This window comes from Cryptomeria japonica, unplaced genomic scaffold (assembly GCF_030272615.1).
Source record: "Cryptomeria japonica unplaced genomic scaffold, Sugi_1.0 HiC_scaffold_142, whole genome shotgun sequence".
In the NCBI taxonomy this organism is placed as follows: Eukaryota; Viridiplantae; Streptophyta; class Pinopsida; order Cupressales; family Cupressaceae; genus Cryptomeria; species Cryptomeria japonica.
Genome location: NW_026728964.1, coordinates 224020 through 242724, shown reverse-complemented (window position 1 = coordinate 242724; position 18705 = coordinate 224020). Strand labels below are relative to the sequence as shown.

The 18705-nt window shown below is 33.6% G+C and overlaps 2 protein-coding genes across 2 annotated transcripts; both read left to right on the top strand.

Moving 5' to 3' along the window:
• Nucleotides 1-11517: 11517 nt before the first annotated feature.
• Nucleotides 11518-12210, top strand: LOC131030956 (S-locus-specific glycoprotein S13-like). Its single transcript, XM_059215451.1, has one exon. The coding sequence runs from the start codon at nt 11545-11547 to the stop codon at nt 12208-12210; it is 666 nt and encodes a 221-aa protein (XP_059071434.1). The 5' UTR covers nt 11518-11544.
• A 59-nt stretch (nt 12211-12269) lies between these two features.
• LOC131866403 (G-type lectin S-receptor-like serine/threonine-protein kinase At2g19130) lies at nt 12270-14151 on the top strand. Its single transcript, XM_059215450.1, has one exon. The coding sequence runs from the start codon at nt 12273-12275 to the stop codon at nt 14019-14021; it is 1749 nt and encodes a 582-aa protein (XP_059071433.1). The 5' UTR covers nt 12270-12272; the 3' UTR covers nt 14022-14151.
• The last annotated feature ends 4554 nt before the right edge of the window (nt 14152-18705 follow it).

Below are 18705 nucleotides of genomic sequence, written 5' to 3'. Positions count from 1 at the left end.
TTCGGTTTTGGATGCTTATTCAAGATGGTTATATGCTTGTTATATTATGTTGGTTCATGTTTTGGTGCTCTGATAACTATCGCTTATGCTCCTGGTTGATATTTCTTGGTACCGGTTAGTTTACCGGTTAGCGATATTTGATGTTTTGGTTATATGATTCTGGTCCGGCTTATGGAATCGGTTTCTATCATGATGAAGGTGCTTCTTGATTGTATCCTAAGTTCTTGGTGATTTTGCATTAGCTAGCGTGTTGTTATGATGGTCCTATTTGGATCTGGTTAGACTCTCTGTGTTATTGCACTAAGGGTTTCTACCAGTTGGTGAAACATGTTGGATTTTGGTCTTAGTAGAATTTTCGGTAGATATAATTGTTTGGATATTTGAATTAGGTCCATGATATGTAATGTGCATCATAATATTGGTTTGGTGGTACCGTGTGATGTAATTTTTGTAATTATGGTTTTTGGGTTTAGGGTTTAGCCGACCTTATCATTAAGGTTGATGATCTATATCTATAGGTAAATTATTCATGTAATTAGGTATGGTCTTTGGGATCGATGGTTATGTTTGCATTATGAGAGAAAGGTTTATGTGTGAATAAAGTCATATCTTTCAGCAAAGGGATCATAAGGATTTGGTATTGCAGGGCAGACATCTGTGCTTAACCGAAACTGTATCAAGCATTAGTGGATGCTACTTTCACAGTTAATTTTCTCCAGATTGTAGTCCGATGTTTTGTAAGTCAGTGAGACTTCTCTTTTGTGATGAGCAGTGAGCTCTAGGTTGTTGGCCTAATTGTAAGTGCAACCCATATTATAATTATTTCACATATTGGTGTAGAAGTATTATCTGATTGTGGGTAGGGTTTCCCACTGTGGTTTTTCCCTTTACCGGGTTTTTAAGTCAAACTATTGGTGTCATGTGTATTTTTCTTTCATTCTTTATATTTCACTGTATTGTGCTCCATTATTAATCTTATAATTTGCATTCATTGTTGTACTTGTGAGAAAACTGATTCACCCCCCCTCTCAGTTTTCTCCCGGCATCAAATCATTCCAACTCTCTCATCCAACTTTCATCTTTACAAGCTTCAACAACATCTTTAGGTTCAACTGTAGAAATCAAACATACTTCTCTACAACTAACCTTCTTCTAGTCATGAAACCTTTATTCTTATCACCAATTATCTAATTTTTCAGAATGATTCAAGCTTACTTACCTTGGAGTCTTCTGATTGTTCTGATTTTTAGGTTCTTGCACTTCTTCAACGACAACAATAACATCTCCCTCTTTCAATCAACATTCCCTTGATTTTTTCCTCTAATAAATTTCTTCATGAGCAAGAATTTTAGCATATTTTGATTTTAGATCTTTTTCCTCTTGGTATATCTCTTCTGTCATTCTTCACTCATAATTCTTTCTTGAATTAATTTCAGCTCCTCTTCCACTTTCAATTCTCATTCAAAAAATATTTCCAAACTTTGGTTTGTTCCACTCATTCAATTTACCCTTAATATATTGAAGCATTTTGAAGAAAACAAAGGCTTTCTTGCCTTCTATTGGTGGTGCTTCATTCTGCCATTGAACAATTAAGTCTTTAACATTTCTATCACTCAACCACATTTTCTCAAATTTGAAGGGACATCGAGCTAGAACCTAATCCATCTGAATCAGTAACTACATCAAAAAATGTTTTGACGCTATCAATGGAAGGATCAAAGCCTCAAATACAGTTTAGTTTCCCATTCACCTCCCACAAAGAGTCTATCTATCTTTTTTGCAATATGAGACACACCCCATCTTCTATTCAACCATGTGTAAGAACCAATTTTTATCTTAATCTCCCATACACCATTTCTTGTAACATAGTTTTGGAAGGCTTTCTAAGAACCACCTAACTCCAATTGTGCCCCCAATTTATCAGCTATCTCAAGAGTATCATTGAAATCACCCCCTAAAATAACTAATGAATCCTCTACTCACTTCAACACTTCAAAAATATAGTGCCACACCTCAACTTTCTTTCTATCTTGCAATGGACCATAAATGTTCATCACAAAGAAATCGCAATTGAGGCTAAAATAATGAATTTTGACAATTTTTGAACATTTAGAAGCAAGCCAATTTTTTAGACCAATAGTGACTAGGTTCCATAAAAAATCCAACCCACCCATATCCCTACAACCTCTACGAATGAGCCCTTCCACAAATGCCACATTCAAGTAAGTTTTTCACTTCCCAACTACTAAGCTTCATTTCTTGTAATAACACCAAATATGGGTGTGCTTGATTGAGACCTCTCTTGACCAGACACCTTTTGTTAGGGGTATTGCATCCCCTGAAATTCCAACTAAGGATTTGTATTGCTCATTAGGAAGGGTAACACCCTTCCCTACAATTTTTTTCTCTAAACTTTTAGTGTAACCTAAAATCTCCAATCTTATTTTATTAGTCTTTCTTCCCCTAGATCTCTTTTCCTCCATTCCAAGTTTCCCAGTTAGCCCCAATTTGACCAATAGTTCTAATTTCTAGAATAAATTATTCATCTACCAATACCCACTCATCCTCCTCCTCCATTGAACCCCACTCCTCCTTCTGTTTGCTTGAATGCTCTACATTCATCTCCCTTTGAGTTTCTCCACTCATTGCACCTACATCTATTTGACATGCTATGTCAACTCGATCTTCCCTTCCTTTTCTTGTAACTCCATTACCAATCACTTCCATAACTCTTTCCAATTTTGCAATTGCTTCACCCATCAAAAATACCATTTTTTCATTATCATTGCATATTTGTATGATGTGATCCTTTTTATTTATGTTAACCCCCTCTTGGTTGAAAGATATATTCTTCCCAACACTCTTTGATAAGCCACTCATACTCTTTCCCAAACTATGCTTGAAATTCTTTGCAATTTCTTCTATCCCTATCCTCTCTAGAAGGTGTGACCATTGTTTGGTCCTAGCTAGGGACCAATCCTTCTTTGACGTTCTAGGATTTGGCTCCATTTGCCACATCCCTTGCATTTTCCTTGTCCACTAGGTTAATATTATTTTCACCATTTATTTTCCCACTAACACTTTCTAAAAGTCGTAGTAGTTTGTTTGCTAATTATTCCTTAGCTACTACTTTCCCTTTGTCACCAACAATATATTCCTCCTCTGCATGCCCATATCTCTAACATTTTTTACAATTTTCCATATTTTCTTCCACTTCAATCTGTTGATGCCAAAATCTAGTATTTGTTCTTATGTCCATTGATTTAGGCAAATTACCATGAGGTTTCAAGCTAATACAATTTCAGCAATACATGCTACAATCCTTAGTCTCTATCACTTCATTTGCCTTAATGAAAAACCCTAAGTTATTCTCATTTTTTTTAGAATGTCATCATTCTAGTATTCCTTGGGAAACTTGTACAACCTAATCCAAATGGGAATCTCCTCCATATTTGCCTACAATAGGTTGAAATTTGGTTCCCAATCCTTGATGTACACTCCTCTGCCTCCCATTAAAAAGGGCCCATTTTTTAAAACCAACTTTTAGCACACCCATTTTTAGCTATTACCTTAAAGAAGCCATTTGACATAGTTTTGATATCAAACTTAAATTTCCAATTAGCCTTACACTATTTTTTAACCTTGCTAAATGTTGGCCAATACCCACCCATTTAATGAAACAAGCTCTTTCTTTCAACATGGAAATTGAACCATTCCAAGATTGACTATCATGGAAAAAAGAGATGACTCGGTCATCTTCAATTGGATTACTTACCTTTGGCATCTTAATTTTTTTTTGAACTTTCTTAGCCTCCATTCTTTCTCACTCACTTTCTCTCAGCCATTGCTTAGCCCCTCCATAAGACTTTCATATCCCCTGAAAACATGGGTTGCATTATTTATGCCTCATCCCATCTTCGACGCACAAAACTCGCTTTGAAATCCTCAATTCCCAAACCTTTTGTTCCGATCCTCCCAAACCTAATTGGATTGCTTCTAGGCCGTAAAGTAATTTTTTTGTTGGTTCTAATAATTTCAACTCTATAAAATATCCTATAAAATCTCTCTTTGATTGCAACCCTAACCTTCTTTTGGATGTCATTTTTCATGTTATTTGCAACAATATTAACTTCAAGAAAAAATCTTGACAAAAATGAACCATTAGTAGAGGAGATTATTAAGATAACCGTTAAACATATAAGGGAAGAAACCAACAAGATGAAGTAGGGAATATCGTAAAGAGCTAATATAGAAAATGCAAGGGTGCTAATATAGGCAACATTAAGGCAATGATTGAACATATAGTTTCTTGCCAGAGTTATGGAGATTTCCAAAAAGTGGAATCACACAAAAATATTTGGGAAGAAGATGTAACTTCTCATAGATGTGATATTTTTTACATTTAATGAGACTCAAAGATGGATAATCACCTAAATAATTCTATGGGTGAAAACTTATATGACAAATATGGATATATTATCTAACCAATGAACTTTTCCAAACAAAGTAAATTTTAATCTTTATAAAGGTTTCTACGTCAATAGAAGGTTGTAATCGGATCCTTATATTTTAAGGGATCATTTTTATTGGGTCACTCTAATTAATGGTAGGCTACAAGATCAATTGGCTAATGTTATTTAATTTAAACTGTGACTTCATATCTAGCATATGCAATATCTAAGAGAGGAAAATTTATAGGGATAAAAATTGAAGGACTCATGAGCATTGAACCAAAATAAAGTATGTAAATATTATCCCCAAATAGGCTTAAATAGAATGCCAAATTCTTCAGAAGGGTCATTGATTGTTTTACTTTTTCGTGTTATTTTTTTAAGAAATTGATATAGATAGAAACATATCCTTTGAAGCTAGAAAAAATAGTGAAGCAATAAGATAGGTATTACATTTATCCATTTTTACTTATAATAGAGTTATATTTTTTTGAGAGAATTGTACAAGCTTCCAAAATTTATGAGAAATAAATTATTCCTATTAGACTTATGTAGATAAGTGGTGACAGTGCATAAATATTTCTTACAAAGGAATTTAAAATAGATCTCTTTCCTCATTTGTAATGAAAAATATACTTTCCATTCAAATCAAGCCATTAAAAAGTACACAATTAAGGATGGCCTAAGTGACCTTGCATTCATTTGAAAAAGGGAGTTTTGACTCTAGATCATGTATACAATGATTCTTAGGGGCCTCTTAAAAGCACCAAAAAATATTGGAATTTACTTCTTATCCAATTGTGTAGATAAATTTTAAGTCAAAAGAAGAAGCTTCTACTAGCTTACCACTTGTTAAATGGTAAGGTTGGGGCTGTAAGGAAAGTTCTGAACTCCTAGCTAGGTTTTATGAAAGGGTAATTAATTATAATAAAAGGATGAATAAGGATTTACAAGACATAACAATTGAAATTTCAAAGGATAAAGAGAACGAATCCTTGGAGGTCTTCTTTCAATAAAATGTAAATTTTACGGAGACAATGGTCATTCTAGAATTTAAGGTTTGGATATTTTAGCAAGAGATGTGACAGGTTAAGGGAAATTTGGAGGAATATAAGATAAAAAACTGCTTGGATTTTATAAGTACTAGAGTAACCAAGGTAATACAAAAATAGAAAGTGTACAAATTTGGGAAATGGTCTAAGCAAGATGACTAGAAGTTAGAAGATGAAGCAAGGTGGAAACACAAATGATACTAAGAAGGAATACCTATAAATTAAACTAAAATCTCTACAAAATAGATTAGGAAGTTGTAGAAAACCTTAATGATTTAGCCATCCAATCAACCTATGGCATCGTCGTATATTTTTAAAAATGTTTTGGCTACCTTTCAACTAGAATTTTATTGAATTTTCTGTTGTTGTCTCTATTGGTATTATGTTGGTTAAAAGGCTTTGATTTATTCGTTTCTATTTTTCCTATTATTGTATTTATTGGATTTTTTTGAAGGTTATGGGGCCCTTATATAACTCTTCTTTTTCCTTTATAATAATAAAATCATAAAAAAAGATCTCTACCTTTCATTTTTTTAATAATATACTTCAAACAACAACTAATAAAATTATTAAACCTTAAACTTATTGTATATAATAGAAGTGTTTGTCATCCTCGTAATATGTCCATCCTATCATCCAAAGTTTTATTAGCATATCCATAGGGCCACATCATAGTCTCTTTGTGTAAGGTTCAAATTCATTCTATAGAACTTAGTGCAATCAAATAGAGATTGTAGTGCATGTAGACCATTTTGTAAAATATTTTTGATAATATATGTGAGTCATTAAGGTTATTATAAGAAAAAATGAATAAAAAAAAATTGATAATATATTTGAGTCATTAAGGTTATTATAAGAAAAAATGGACAAAACAAATGAGTGTCAATTTTTGATGTTGGAAATAACTCATAAAATGACAATCATATAAACTCAAGGTTGACTAGAAATCAAATTGTACAAAAAACTTTATATGCTTTTAATATGTATGGATGCTTTTTAACAATGAAGTATGACTAGCAATGAATTTTAAATAATTTCTTTTTCCACTTTCCTTGAAATTTATAGAAAAATAAATAACATGTGATGAGAATATTTTTAGGTATTGTTTGGACCAATTTTTTCATTTGTCAATTAAGTCGTTCATTTTATAGTGTTGGAGATCGTGATAATTTTTAAGAAATTTCTTTAAATTATAAATTTAATTTTTGGAGGAAGGTGTTGAATCAAAAATAAGAACTCATGCGAGTGAGAAGGAGTGGAAAGAAAATACATTGTAATGGTATGAGTTAGAGTCAAACTTTCTCAGTGTGACTAAACTAACATTTTTTAGAAATTTTCAAGTGACATAAACTAATTAATATATCTAAATAAATAAACAAAATATTACTCTCTAAAAAAAATCCTTCTCTTATTTATATGTTTGAAAGCATGCTATTTGTTTAATATCAAATTACTAAAAATAAAAAAAGTTATATATAACTTTACAATACATAAATTAATAATTAATCAAATTTTTGGAACTAACAATAGTATTCAATTGATATTTTTTTTTGAAAATAATATTTGATTTAAAATTTATGGTCATTTTGATAAGAATATGTACACTAAGAAATTAATTTAGAAAAAAAATTCTACTTCAAATGTCCACAATGCTCTTTACAAAGTACACATGTTAATGATATACTATTAACCTATGCACTAATATTTTTTTATCCTTGAGAAATAACATTAGTTGGTATTGTTGCAGTTGGAAAATGTATTAGAGCACAATGCATGTCCTAAAATATTTACAATCAGTTCACTCAATTTTATAATAGACTAAATAATTTTATGGTGTAAGGTTTGTAGCGATTAGTATTGATTGGACCTACAATATAAGATAGTTTTGTCATTGTTGTTGTATTACTCAACAAACTTGCTACAACTACGATCCTAGATCATAATTTAGAGTTGAAGAATTAAATATGATTGATATAACTTCGAAACATTTCTGAATATAATTCCTACATCTTTATTTTTATATTAAAATTGAATGATTATTATATAAACCATGCCAAAGACAATGCTTAAAGAATAAATGTATGTAAATAATTGTATAAAAGTGGATAAATATATGCCTAAATAAAATGAAACGTCGAACTAAAGTAGATGATTTTTTGTCTAGTGAATGTATATAAAGACCGCATTTCTATTATGAAAACTTATTCTACTAGATGGGGTATATGCGTTGTATATCTAGGCTACATTTTTATTATTATAAAAAACTATATCTAGTTTTAACACTTTGACCCGACACACGAGCTATGAACATAAGACATTAACCCCAGCATGAGACTTTGAACCGGCACATGCTCTATGAACAGAAGATTTGACCCATCCACACACGTTAAGAGCAGAAGAGATATTCAGAAAAACAAGGCTTGATTTTTCTGAGTTTTAGCGTGGTATATATAGCTTAATGATTGTGGTTGATGTGCCACATGGGGGTGGTCACATGATAGGTACATGGTCACATGATCCTCTTTAGCTTCATTCATAAAGTTCACAGGTATTCCACCTTTGTGATTAAGATTTGTGGCCCACATTTTGTCCTTTTTCAGGATCATTCATAATCATCACTCATTCATACAAAGGACTTTAGAAAAAACATTGTACTGGATGGTGTACAGGCTTTCCTAGCTCCCTGGATTGAATCTGCACCGTTCATGGTGTTTAGGTAATATTTCGTCAACTTCACGAGTGTCGTTATGTAAATTGCTAGCCTGGTTTCACACATTCAAATTTGAGAGTTTTATATTTAGACACAAATGTATATAATATTGATTTATTTTGATTTAGTTATGTCATTCCAGAGAATTAGATGTAAATTGATATGGGTATTTAATTTAGGGAATAAAGTTGATTTGTACAAATTGATTTATCAATATTAAAAAATAAATATTTATGTGGTATACGCTATCTTAAAGATAGAGTAGTTTTAGAATTCTTTGTGGGTAGATTTTGAGTACATTGAATTCGAATTCGAGCTTTTCAATATGAGCATAATTGTCTTGTAGTTTATATGATTGATATGACAAACAATGTACTCATGAATTATTTGTACAAGTTTTGACAAATTTAATTCGCGAGTTTTTATATACACACGAAAAATATGGATAAAAACATCAACATGGGTAAAATAAAGGTTAAAACGTATTTTTCACTTTATTTTTTGGCTATAAAACTATGTATTTTCTCTTTTGAGATGTCAACTTTTAATTTAATACATGTTGTAATTGAATTTTGCAAAAAATATATGTTTTTTAAAAAGATTTTAATTTTTAGTACTCTCTAAGTTGCCAAGATTTTGTGGATATTTGCCGAGCTCTAGTGGAGTCAAAATATATGGACTTGCTGAGTACTCTCTTTGTCCAAATATGCAAACTATGATATAAAGATATACAAAGACTTAATTATATATTTGAAAAATAAAATAAAATATGATTTATAAAATTAAATACAAATGAATAAAAAACTTAATTTAGAAAACAACACTAATAATATACATAATTAATTCACCCACATTCAAAATCCTTATAATCCTAAAATTTTCTATTGCACTTTAACTGCTATGGATGGGTATCTTGTTTGTAGATTATTAAATCAAAAAAAATATAAGTAGTTTTTTGCATCAATAATAAATTAGATTTAGGTGATTTTTTATAAGCAAATAGAAGCACATGGAACTTCTTACCCTTGATGAGGCATAGTATGACTAATTATGCTTGTTGAAAGATTTTGTTTGTAGGTATTAAGTCAAAATCAAATATAACTAGTTTTCACATCAAGAATAAATCAAAGAATTAGGTGACTTTTCACAAGCAAATAGATAGCACATGGAATTTCTTACGCTTGGCAGGCATAATATGACTAATTAGACACTTTGAAAGATTTTTTAAATATAATATTGGAAAGGTCAAAAGTCCACATTCATTCTGTGTTAATTTTGGACTAGTTTGTTTTTAGTGATCATGATTATTTTATTATAATTAGTATTCATTTTATTTGTATATTTTTTAAGATGGGGTTTGATGTTCAAATTATTTATTTATAGATTAGAGTCAAATTTATGATGTGAAAATAATTGAGAAATTTTTAAATTTAAACTTAAAACTATTTAATCTAAATTGACTCTTTCCTAATTAATAGTAATTTATCCGTTTGAATATGAAATGTCAATTTGTGTGTTGAGTTGTAAAAAATTATGAACCATAATTCATTTTTGCATATTTTATTTATTTGAGTTTATTCATTGCATCATTAGCTTGTATCATAATTTGCATTTCTTGACAATTTAGGACATTTGTATGATTCTTTGATGTCTTAGATTCTTATTCTAAAACCATTAAATTAGATCTCAATGGTCTATCGAAAAAGAGAAGATCCTTCACAAACCATCCATTTGTTATTGCAAGTTTATACACCTAGAAAAATCTCCACTTACAACGAAAAAAAGGTCCACAAGCCATAAGTTCATTTCTACTAAGAAAATTCAAATCCAAACCTAGTTCATTTCTTATAACTTAAAATAATTAAGCTATATTACTTATTACATACATAAAACCTAGTTTTATTTTTTTTGAATTTCTACAATAGTTATATAAGAGAATTTTTTTTGTTGGTACTGGTAGGGGAGACTAGATCTCTTTGGGTGCCTCTCTTATTGGAATGTCAGAGCAGATCATTGTTTGGGTGGCTAATAGGGAGAGTCCGATGAAAAACAAGCCTGGCAATTTGAAGCTGTCAGAAGAAGGTAATCTGAGACTGTTTAATGTAGAGGGCACGTCTCTTTGGTCGGTCAATATATCAAACAAGGTCTCAAGGGCTGTGCCCGGAATGAGGTTTGGTGGACAGCAAAAGCTAATCGATTGGAAAAACTCAATTGATCCCGCTCTTATGTATATTCATTTCATATCAAATTACTAAAAAGCAATAAGAATTATACATAACTTTATAATATGCAATATTAATAATAGTCTTATTTTTGGAACCAACTCATTAATAACAATAATCAATTTATAATTTTTTTGGAGAATAATATTTGAGTTAAAACTTAGACATTTTGATAAAAAATTTCATTTTAAGAAAACAATTTAGCAAAAAAAAAAAACTCCTTCGAACTTCAACAACCTATTTTACAAAATACACACTAACAATAGACTATAAACCTACAAATTAATATTTTAGTATCCTTTAAAAACCATGCATTAGTTGATATTGTTGCAAATGAAAAATATACAATATTATAATGCATGTCCTAAATATTTACAATCACTTCATACAATTTTATAATAGACTAAATATTGTTTTTGATAATAAAGCAGCCAAAACAAGGGGGCTGACCCTAAAAATAGAGTAGGCCTCAAAGAGAGCATAACCGGCACACATAGAGCTTTCTAATATGGGATATTGTTTGTAGTGATTAGTATTGATTGGACCTAAACCATAGTATAATTTTATCATTGTTCTTGTATTACTCAACAAACTTTCTATAACTACAATCCTAGATCATAATTGAAAGTTGAAAAGTTCAATATGATTGATATAGCTTTCAGATTAACTCTCACATAACTTATTGTTGGAGTTGAAATATTATAAAATAAATGAGACATAAATCATTATAGAAATAACAATCACCCTATTAAATTTAATATCTATATAATAATTAAAAAAATAGCTTAAGAAATTTTTTTTAAAATGACTAAAAATGAAACTGAATTAGATTATTCAATGTATATCTAAACCACTTTTTTTTAAAATGAAACTTACTACAAGATGGGATACATGTACTGTATATCTAAAGTTTAAACTATATTTTAATTGTGAAACAATATCTAGTTATAACTCTTTGACCCGGATGAACAAAAGACTATAACCAGGCACAGGCGGTATGAACAGAAGACTTTATCCCTTACATAACCACTTTAACACGGCACAAGCTCTATGAACAGAAGACTTAGATCCCGGCACGCACATAAAGAGCACATGAGATATTCAGAAAAATGAGGCTTGATTTTTCTGAGTTTCAGTGCTGTCTACGAAAATCAATAATACCTGAAATGAGAAGGGTGGGTTTTTTAGCAGGACCGGCATATATGATCTCCGCGCTTAGCGTGCTAATTATAATTTGCTACGGTGACGGGTTATCTACCGGTACTGGTAGCAGAGACTCTCTTTCCTTGGGCGCATCGCTTATTGGAAATCAGACTATAACCTCGAAGAACGGCATGTTTGAATTGGGAATTTTCAGCCCAAATGGAAGCAATAACTGGTATCTCGGTATCTGGTATGCCAACATACCAGAAAAGATGGTCGTTTGGGTGGCTAATAGGGAGAATCCGGGGAAACACAGGCCTGGCGTTCTGAAACTCTCAAAAGGAGGTACTCTGGGACTGTTTGATGCAGGGGGCATGTCTCTTTGGTCTGCCAACGTATCGTACAAGCCCTCGCGGGCTGTGCTATTAGATTCTGGTAACTTTTTGATGCTTAGCGATGACAATAAATCTGAGACTGTTTGGCAGAGCTTTGACTATCCTGTGGATACTATGTTGCCCGGCATGTGGTTCGGTGGACAGGAAAAGCTAGTCTGTTGGAAAAACTCTATGGATCCCGCACCTGGGCTTTTGTCCTTCATTTGGATCCATCTGGGGCTAAACAATTCGTGCTAACTTGGAACAATTCTGTCCAGTTTTGGGAGAGTGGAAATTGGGACAACAAAACTTTCAGTGGAATGCCGGAAAATCCAAACCGAGACCGCTTCAATGTCAGCTTTAAAAGTACTAGTTCTGGTTTTTATTTCAGTTACGAATTGCAGACAGGGATCCCAAGTTTAATCAAAATTAATTCCGGAGGAATACAAGAATTTGCTTTGTATGATAACACTAAATGGATCATGGTGGAGATTCGCCCCAGAGATCAATGCGCTGCATATGGTTTTTGTGGCCCTTGCGGAAGCTGCAACTCCAACAATCTTGAGTTCTGCAGCTGTGTGGAAGGCTTCATCCCGGCAGACAAGCGCGCCAGGGATTCGCAAGACTGGTCGTCAAGTGGCTGTGTTCGGCAGAGCCCGTTAAACTGCGATACCAAAAAAGGTAGCACCGACGAATTTATCGAGGCTGGTGTAACGTTGCCTGATGATTCAGCTTCTTCATACTCTGCACCCAACAAGGGAGATTGCCAGAAAGCCTGCCTCCGCAACTGCTCCTGCACTGCGTTTGCTTTCAATTCTCCTTCCGGACGCTGCCAAATCTGGTCTGGAGATTTGCTAAACATGAACAACTCTCCATCAAATAGAAGAGGGAACGTCTCCATTCGAGTAGCTGCCTTAAAAGTTCCAAAGCATAAAAAATGGTCCTCCTCCCAACTGAAAACCATAATTATAGTGAGTGCTCTTGCTCTTACAGTTGCTTTGAGTATCATTTCATTTTTAATGTGGCAAAGGTGTCGACTTCGACCACCGAAGGAGACTTGTGCAGTTTCCTCAGAGTATTTTCTTAGAATGTTTAGTTACATAGAGTTGAAGATTGCAACAAGGAATTTCAGGTCTAAGTTGGGGAGCGGAGGATTCGGTTCAGTGTTCAAAGGATGTCTAACAGACGGTACACTTGTAGCCGTAAAGAAATTGGATTCCAGTTCAAGACAACATGATAAGCAATTCCGAGCGGAAATCAGTTCTCTTGGCAACATACAACATGCAAATTTGATCAGACTTCGAGGGATTTGTGCAGAAGGATCTAAACGCTTACTGGTTTATGATTACATGCCCAATGGCTCTCTAAATTCCCTACTGTTCACTAATAATTCCAAAAGTAAACCGAAGGTACTCGACTGGAAGACCCGCTTCCAGATCGCTTTAGGCACTGCGCGAGGTTTAGTTTATCTCCACGAAGAGTGCAGAGATTGCGTGATTCACAGCGATGTAAAGCCCAAGAACATTCTCTTGGATGGTAATTTTTCACCCAAGTTGGCAGATTTTGGGTTGGCAAAGCTTGTGGGTAGAGATTTCAGCCGTGTATTGACCACAACGAGAGGAACGAGAGGGTATTTGGCACCAGAGTGGATCTCCGGTCTTCCCATCACCCCTAAGGTTGATGTTTACAGTTTTGGTATGACACTGTTGGAAATCATTTCCGGCCGAAGAAGTCTGGATTTAAGTGTTCAAGATTCAAGTCAGTATTACTTTCCTGCATGGGCTGCAGCTCAAATTTACGAGGGGAAGATGATTAATATTGTGGACGAAAGAGTTGCAGCGGAGGCAGATGTTGAAGAGGTGAGAAGAGCAGGCATCGTAGGGTTGCTATGCATAGAAAGGGAGGAGGAGAGGAGGCCAAGCATGGAACAAGTGTTGCGGATGCTGGAAGGGAAGATGGAGCCTCCAACTCCACAGATGCCGAGTTCTGCAGTCAGGGAAACACAAGCGTATCGAAGCAACACTGATAGCGATGGCAACGACATTGTGGATTGTGGTTTGTTAGAATAATGTAAATGTTGATAACTGATGCTGCTCTAGCATGCAGTTAGATTAGTTTAGTTAATAGTTTTTTGTTTATTCATGCAAATAAAGCATGTACTCCAACATGCATTAATCCTTACGACTATTTTTAGTTTTGTTTTTTGCATGAGTTTATTTTTTAGTAAATAAAGCATGTTGTGCATGCACTTATTGTATTCTTAATTTAGGGAGTAGTTTGCTTTTTTTAGTTTGAGAGCCTTAGTAGCTTTTCATGCAAAGCTAGGAATATATTTAGAACTGCAATTATTATTTATTTTTCTAGACTGCAAATTCTTTATATATACAGCCTCTATGTAATTTTTTAATTAAGCTTCAATAAAGATATTGGTGTGTGCAATTCCAAAAAAACAAGGCACTTTGTTTTTTATTCTGAATTGTGATTTCTTTTTGCAATTTCTTCGTTTTTTTGTTATTGTTTGCTAATCAGTTGGTTTAGAGAGGATAGGTCAGGTTCAAAATTTTACAATTGGTATCAGAGCAGGTAAAATTGTTTTGGGTTAAAGTTTTATTGTTGGAATTTCGCCAAAGTTAATCATGTCGAATTCTAACCATATGCCCGTTCCAGAATTTGATGGGAATGATTATGATTATTGGTGCATTAAGATGCTGACCTTTTTTATTGGAAAAGATTTGTGGGAGATTATTGAATCAGGTTATGAAGAGCCAGCTGATTGGAATGCCCTTAAAGCCAATGACAAAATAGCTAGAAAGGAAGCAAGGAAAAAGAATGCTCAAGCTTTGTTTCACATTCAGATAGCTCTTGATAAGAGCTTATTTCCAAGAATATCAGGAGCAACAACTGCCAAAGATGCCTGGAAGACTCTACAAGAAGCTTACCAGGGTAGTGATCAAGTTAAAGTGGTCAAACTTCAGACATTGAAGCGAGAGTTCGAGCATTTGAAGATGCAAGAAGCCGAAAGTATAAGTGATTATTGTGTCAAAGTCAAAGATGTGGCCAATAAAATGGCTACACTTGGGGAAATTGTAAGCAATGAAGTTTTGATAAAAAAGGTGTTGAGATCTTTGACACCCAGATGGAATCATATAGCAATAATCATAGAAGAAAGCAAAGATTTGACAAAACTACAGTTTGATCAACTGGTTGAATCCCTGATGTCTCATGAAGAAAGATTGAAAGATTCTTTTGAAGGTGTAGAGAAAGCGTTTTCCTCTAAATTGCTAATCACAAAAAATGAAGATGCAAGTAGCAGTAGTGCCAAAATCAATCAAGGCCAAGGTAAAGGGTAAAGCCAAAATTCTTCAAGAGGTAGAGGAAGAGGTGGCTCAAGAGGAAGTGGTGGTTTCAGAGGAAGAGGTAGAGGCAGATTTGATAAGAGAAATGTTCAATGTTACCATTGTAATAGGTATGGCCACTTTGAAAGAGAATGCAGATTGAAAGAAGGTAAAAGTGCTAACTATGCTCAAGAAAGTAGTGAGAATCCTCCTGGTCACTTATTTTTATCTTATGCAAAGGGTGAAAATACTAGTAAAGATGTTTGGTACCTAGATTCTGGATGCTCTAACCATATGATAGGGAATGAGAAGTTGTTCTCAACAAAGGATGGAAGTTTCAAATCCAAGATCCAGGTTGGTGATGATAAATCATTAGAGGTTGCTGCCAAAGGAGCTATGGAGGTCCAAACAAAAGAAGGTATAAAGAGTATTCATGATATTTATTATACTCCACAATTGAAGCACAATTTGTTAAGTGTTGGGCAGCTATGTGAGAAAAATTATAAAGTAGTCTTTGAGAATAAGACATGTACTATCTATGATAAGAATAAGGGTAATAGGGTGATCACTGTTGTTCCTATGACATTTGCACTAGTAGCAAGACAAGAGACCATAAGAATACTGATTTCATTAGCAGCTCAGAAGAAGTGGAGCATACATCATATGGACCTAAAAAGTGCCTTCTTGAATGGGCACTTAGAAGAGGAAGTATATGTGGAGCAACCACAAGGTTTTGAAGTGGAAGGAAAAGATAATTATGTCTACAAGTTGAAGAAGGCTTTGTATGGCCTCAAGCAAGCACCAAGAGCGTGGTATGCCAGGATTGATGGATACTTTCAGGAGAATGGCTTCTAGAGAAGTAAGAGTGATCCTACCCTTTACTACAAACAAGAAGGTACTCATATTCTCATCATAAGTTTGTATGTTGATGATCTTTTGTATATGGGTAGTAGTTCTAAGATGAAAGATGAATTCAAAGCTGGTATGATGAAAGAATCTGAGATGAAAGATCTTGGTCTGATGAAATATTTTCTTGGAATGGAGGTTTATCAAAGTAAGGATGAGATTTTCATTTGTTAAACAAAGTATGCACAAGATATGCTGAAGAAATTTAATATGACTAATTGTAACCTTGCCTCCACTCCAAGTGCTCATAGAGATTTGTTATGTAGAGATGATAGTGCTGATTTAGTTGATGAGACAACTTATAGAAGTATTGTGGGGAGTTTGATGTTTTTAATCCACACGAGGCTTGATATTGCCTATTTAGTTTCACTTGTTTCAAGGTATATGACAAATCCATCTGAAATACATATGAAGGCAGCCAAGAGGATTTTGAGGTATGTGAAAGGGAATTTAAGTTTTGGTATTCATTACTACTCTTCTGAAAAGTTCAATCTTGTAGGATTTAGTGATTCAGATTGGGGAGGTAGTATGGATGACCGTAAATCTACATCTGGAAATTGTTTTTCTTTTGGTTCTGGTTTGATTACCTGGAGCTCAAAAAAGTAAAGTATTGTTGCCCTCTCATCTATAGAACCAGAGTATGTTGCAATTACCTCAACAGGTACACAAGCTCTTTGGCTCAGAAAAGTTTTGGAAGAAATTGGAGAAAAACAAATTCAGCCTACAGTAATTTATTGTGACAATGTGAGTGCCATCAAGTTAGCTAAGAATCTGGTTCATCACAGCAGAATAAAGCATTTTGATTTGAAATATCACTTCATACGAGATTTAGTGCAGAAGAAGGATGTCGAATTGAAGCACATCAACACCCAGGATCAGCTAGCAGATATATTCACCAAAGCGGTTGCAAAAGCTCAGTTTATAGCACTACAAGATAAGATTGTGAGCCCTCTTAGCATCAAGGGGGAGTATGTTGATAATTGATGCTGCTCTAGCATGCAGCTATATTAGTTTAGTTAATAATTTTTTGTTTATTCATGCAAATAAAGCATGTACTCCAACATGCATTAATCCTTAGGACTATTTTTAGTTTTGTTTTTTGCATGAGTTTGTTTCTTAGAAAATAAAGCATGCTATGCATGCACTTATTGTATTCTTAATTTAGGGAGCAGTTTGTTTTTTATAGTTTGAGAGCCTTAGTAGCTTTCCATGCAAAGCTAGGAATATATTTAGAACTGCAGTTATTATTTATTCTTCTAGACTACAAATTCTTTATATATAAAGCCTCTATGTAATTTTTTAATTAAGCTTCAATAAAGATATTGGTGTGTGCAATTCCAAAAAAATAAGGCACTTTGTTTTTTATTCTGAATTGTGATTTCTTTTTGCAATTTCTTCTTTTTGTTGTTATTGTTTGCTAATCAGTTGGTTCAGAGAGGATAGGTCAGGTTCAAAATTATACCATAAATGGGGGATGCATTTATTTATGACAAAAGTCAAGTCCGAAGAAAATTAGAAAGTGCATCCAATGTGAAAGGAAAGCAAATTTTCTTCAATTTTGCAAACTAGTCATCAATGAAATGCCATGGGTAATCACGAAGCAAATGTTCATCGTAAGTTGTTGAGGGGGCTCGCATTCACGTGCACCCTACACAACGTTAATTTTCAAAAGAAATCGATGTTAATGTTTTTTTAGGAAACGTAATTATAAATTTTATTCTAAAAAAATAATTTGGCAATAAAAAAAGACATGGATTTGTTCTTATTGAAACTTTGTTTTATATTAAAGTATAATTCATTTTGAATGAGATGACTATGGGATACTTGGTTCATAATCTTTATTTACATTTAAAGACAACTTTAAAGAGTAATCTAGTCACATAGATAATTCTATATTTGTAGCGTCCTAAAATTGTGACACTTGCAATTTCGACTGCATTTGGGTCTTCACGATGGCGGCGCAATGTTGAACCTGAATGGAGACCCCGAAACTTGTTTGCGACATCAAAAACTGCATATTTCTGCACCTTGGCCTGATCCTTCCTTGCACCCTGCTGTCCCGGGAGGTGGGACCATGGCGCCCAGCGCCCTGGTCCCTGGCCCTATTTTGGGCCCGGTCTCTTGTTGGGAATTGGGTCTTTAAGTTTGCAATTTGGAAAATAATGCTTCTAGGTCGGCCTAAGGTCAGAAAAATCAGTCTCCTAACCCTAATTGACAAGTATATAAACTACTTTTCCTCTCCTAGAAAGGGAGGAAGGAAGTAAGCAAGAGCAAGAGGCGGAAGCGATATTCAAACATTCAAACATTCAAGCATTCAAACATTCCTTCAAGCAATTGAGTATTCTAAGTTTCCATTCAAGGCTAGGCGTTGCATTCAAAGACAAGGATTCAACCATTGAAGAGGAGATCACTTACAACATATAACATACAACATCATTACACCTTCGCATGTAAGAATACAAACATTCTTACAACAAGGTATCGGTTCTTGTTTACATTACAAACATTTACA

Bases quoted from the DNA above. Each gene is read 5' to 3' on its own strand.
- LOC131030956 (XM_059215451.1), top strand. From the start codon at position 11,545: ATGAGGCTTGATTTTTCTGAGTTTCAGTGCTGTCTACGAAAATCAATA.
- LOC131866403 (XM_059215450.1), top strand. From the start codon at position 12,273: ATGCCGGAAAATCCAAACCGAGACCGCTTCAATGTCAGCTTTAAAAGT.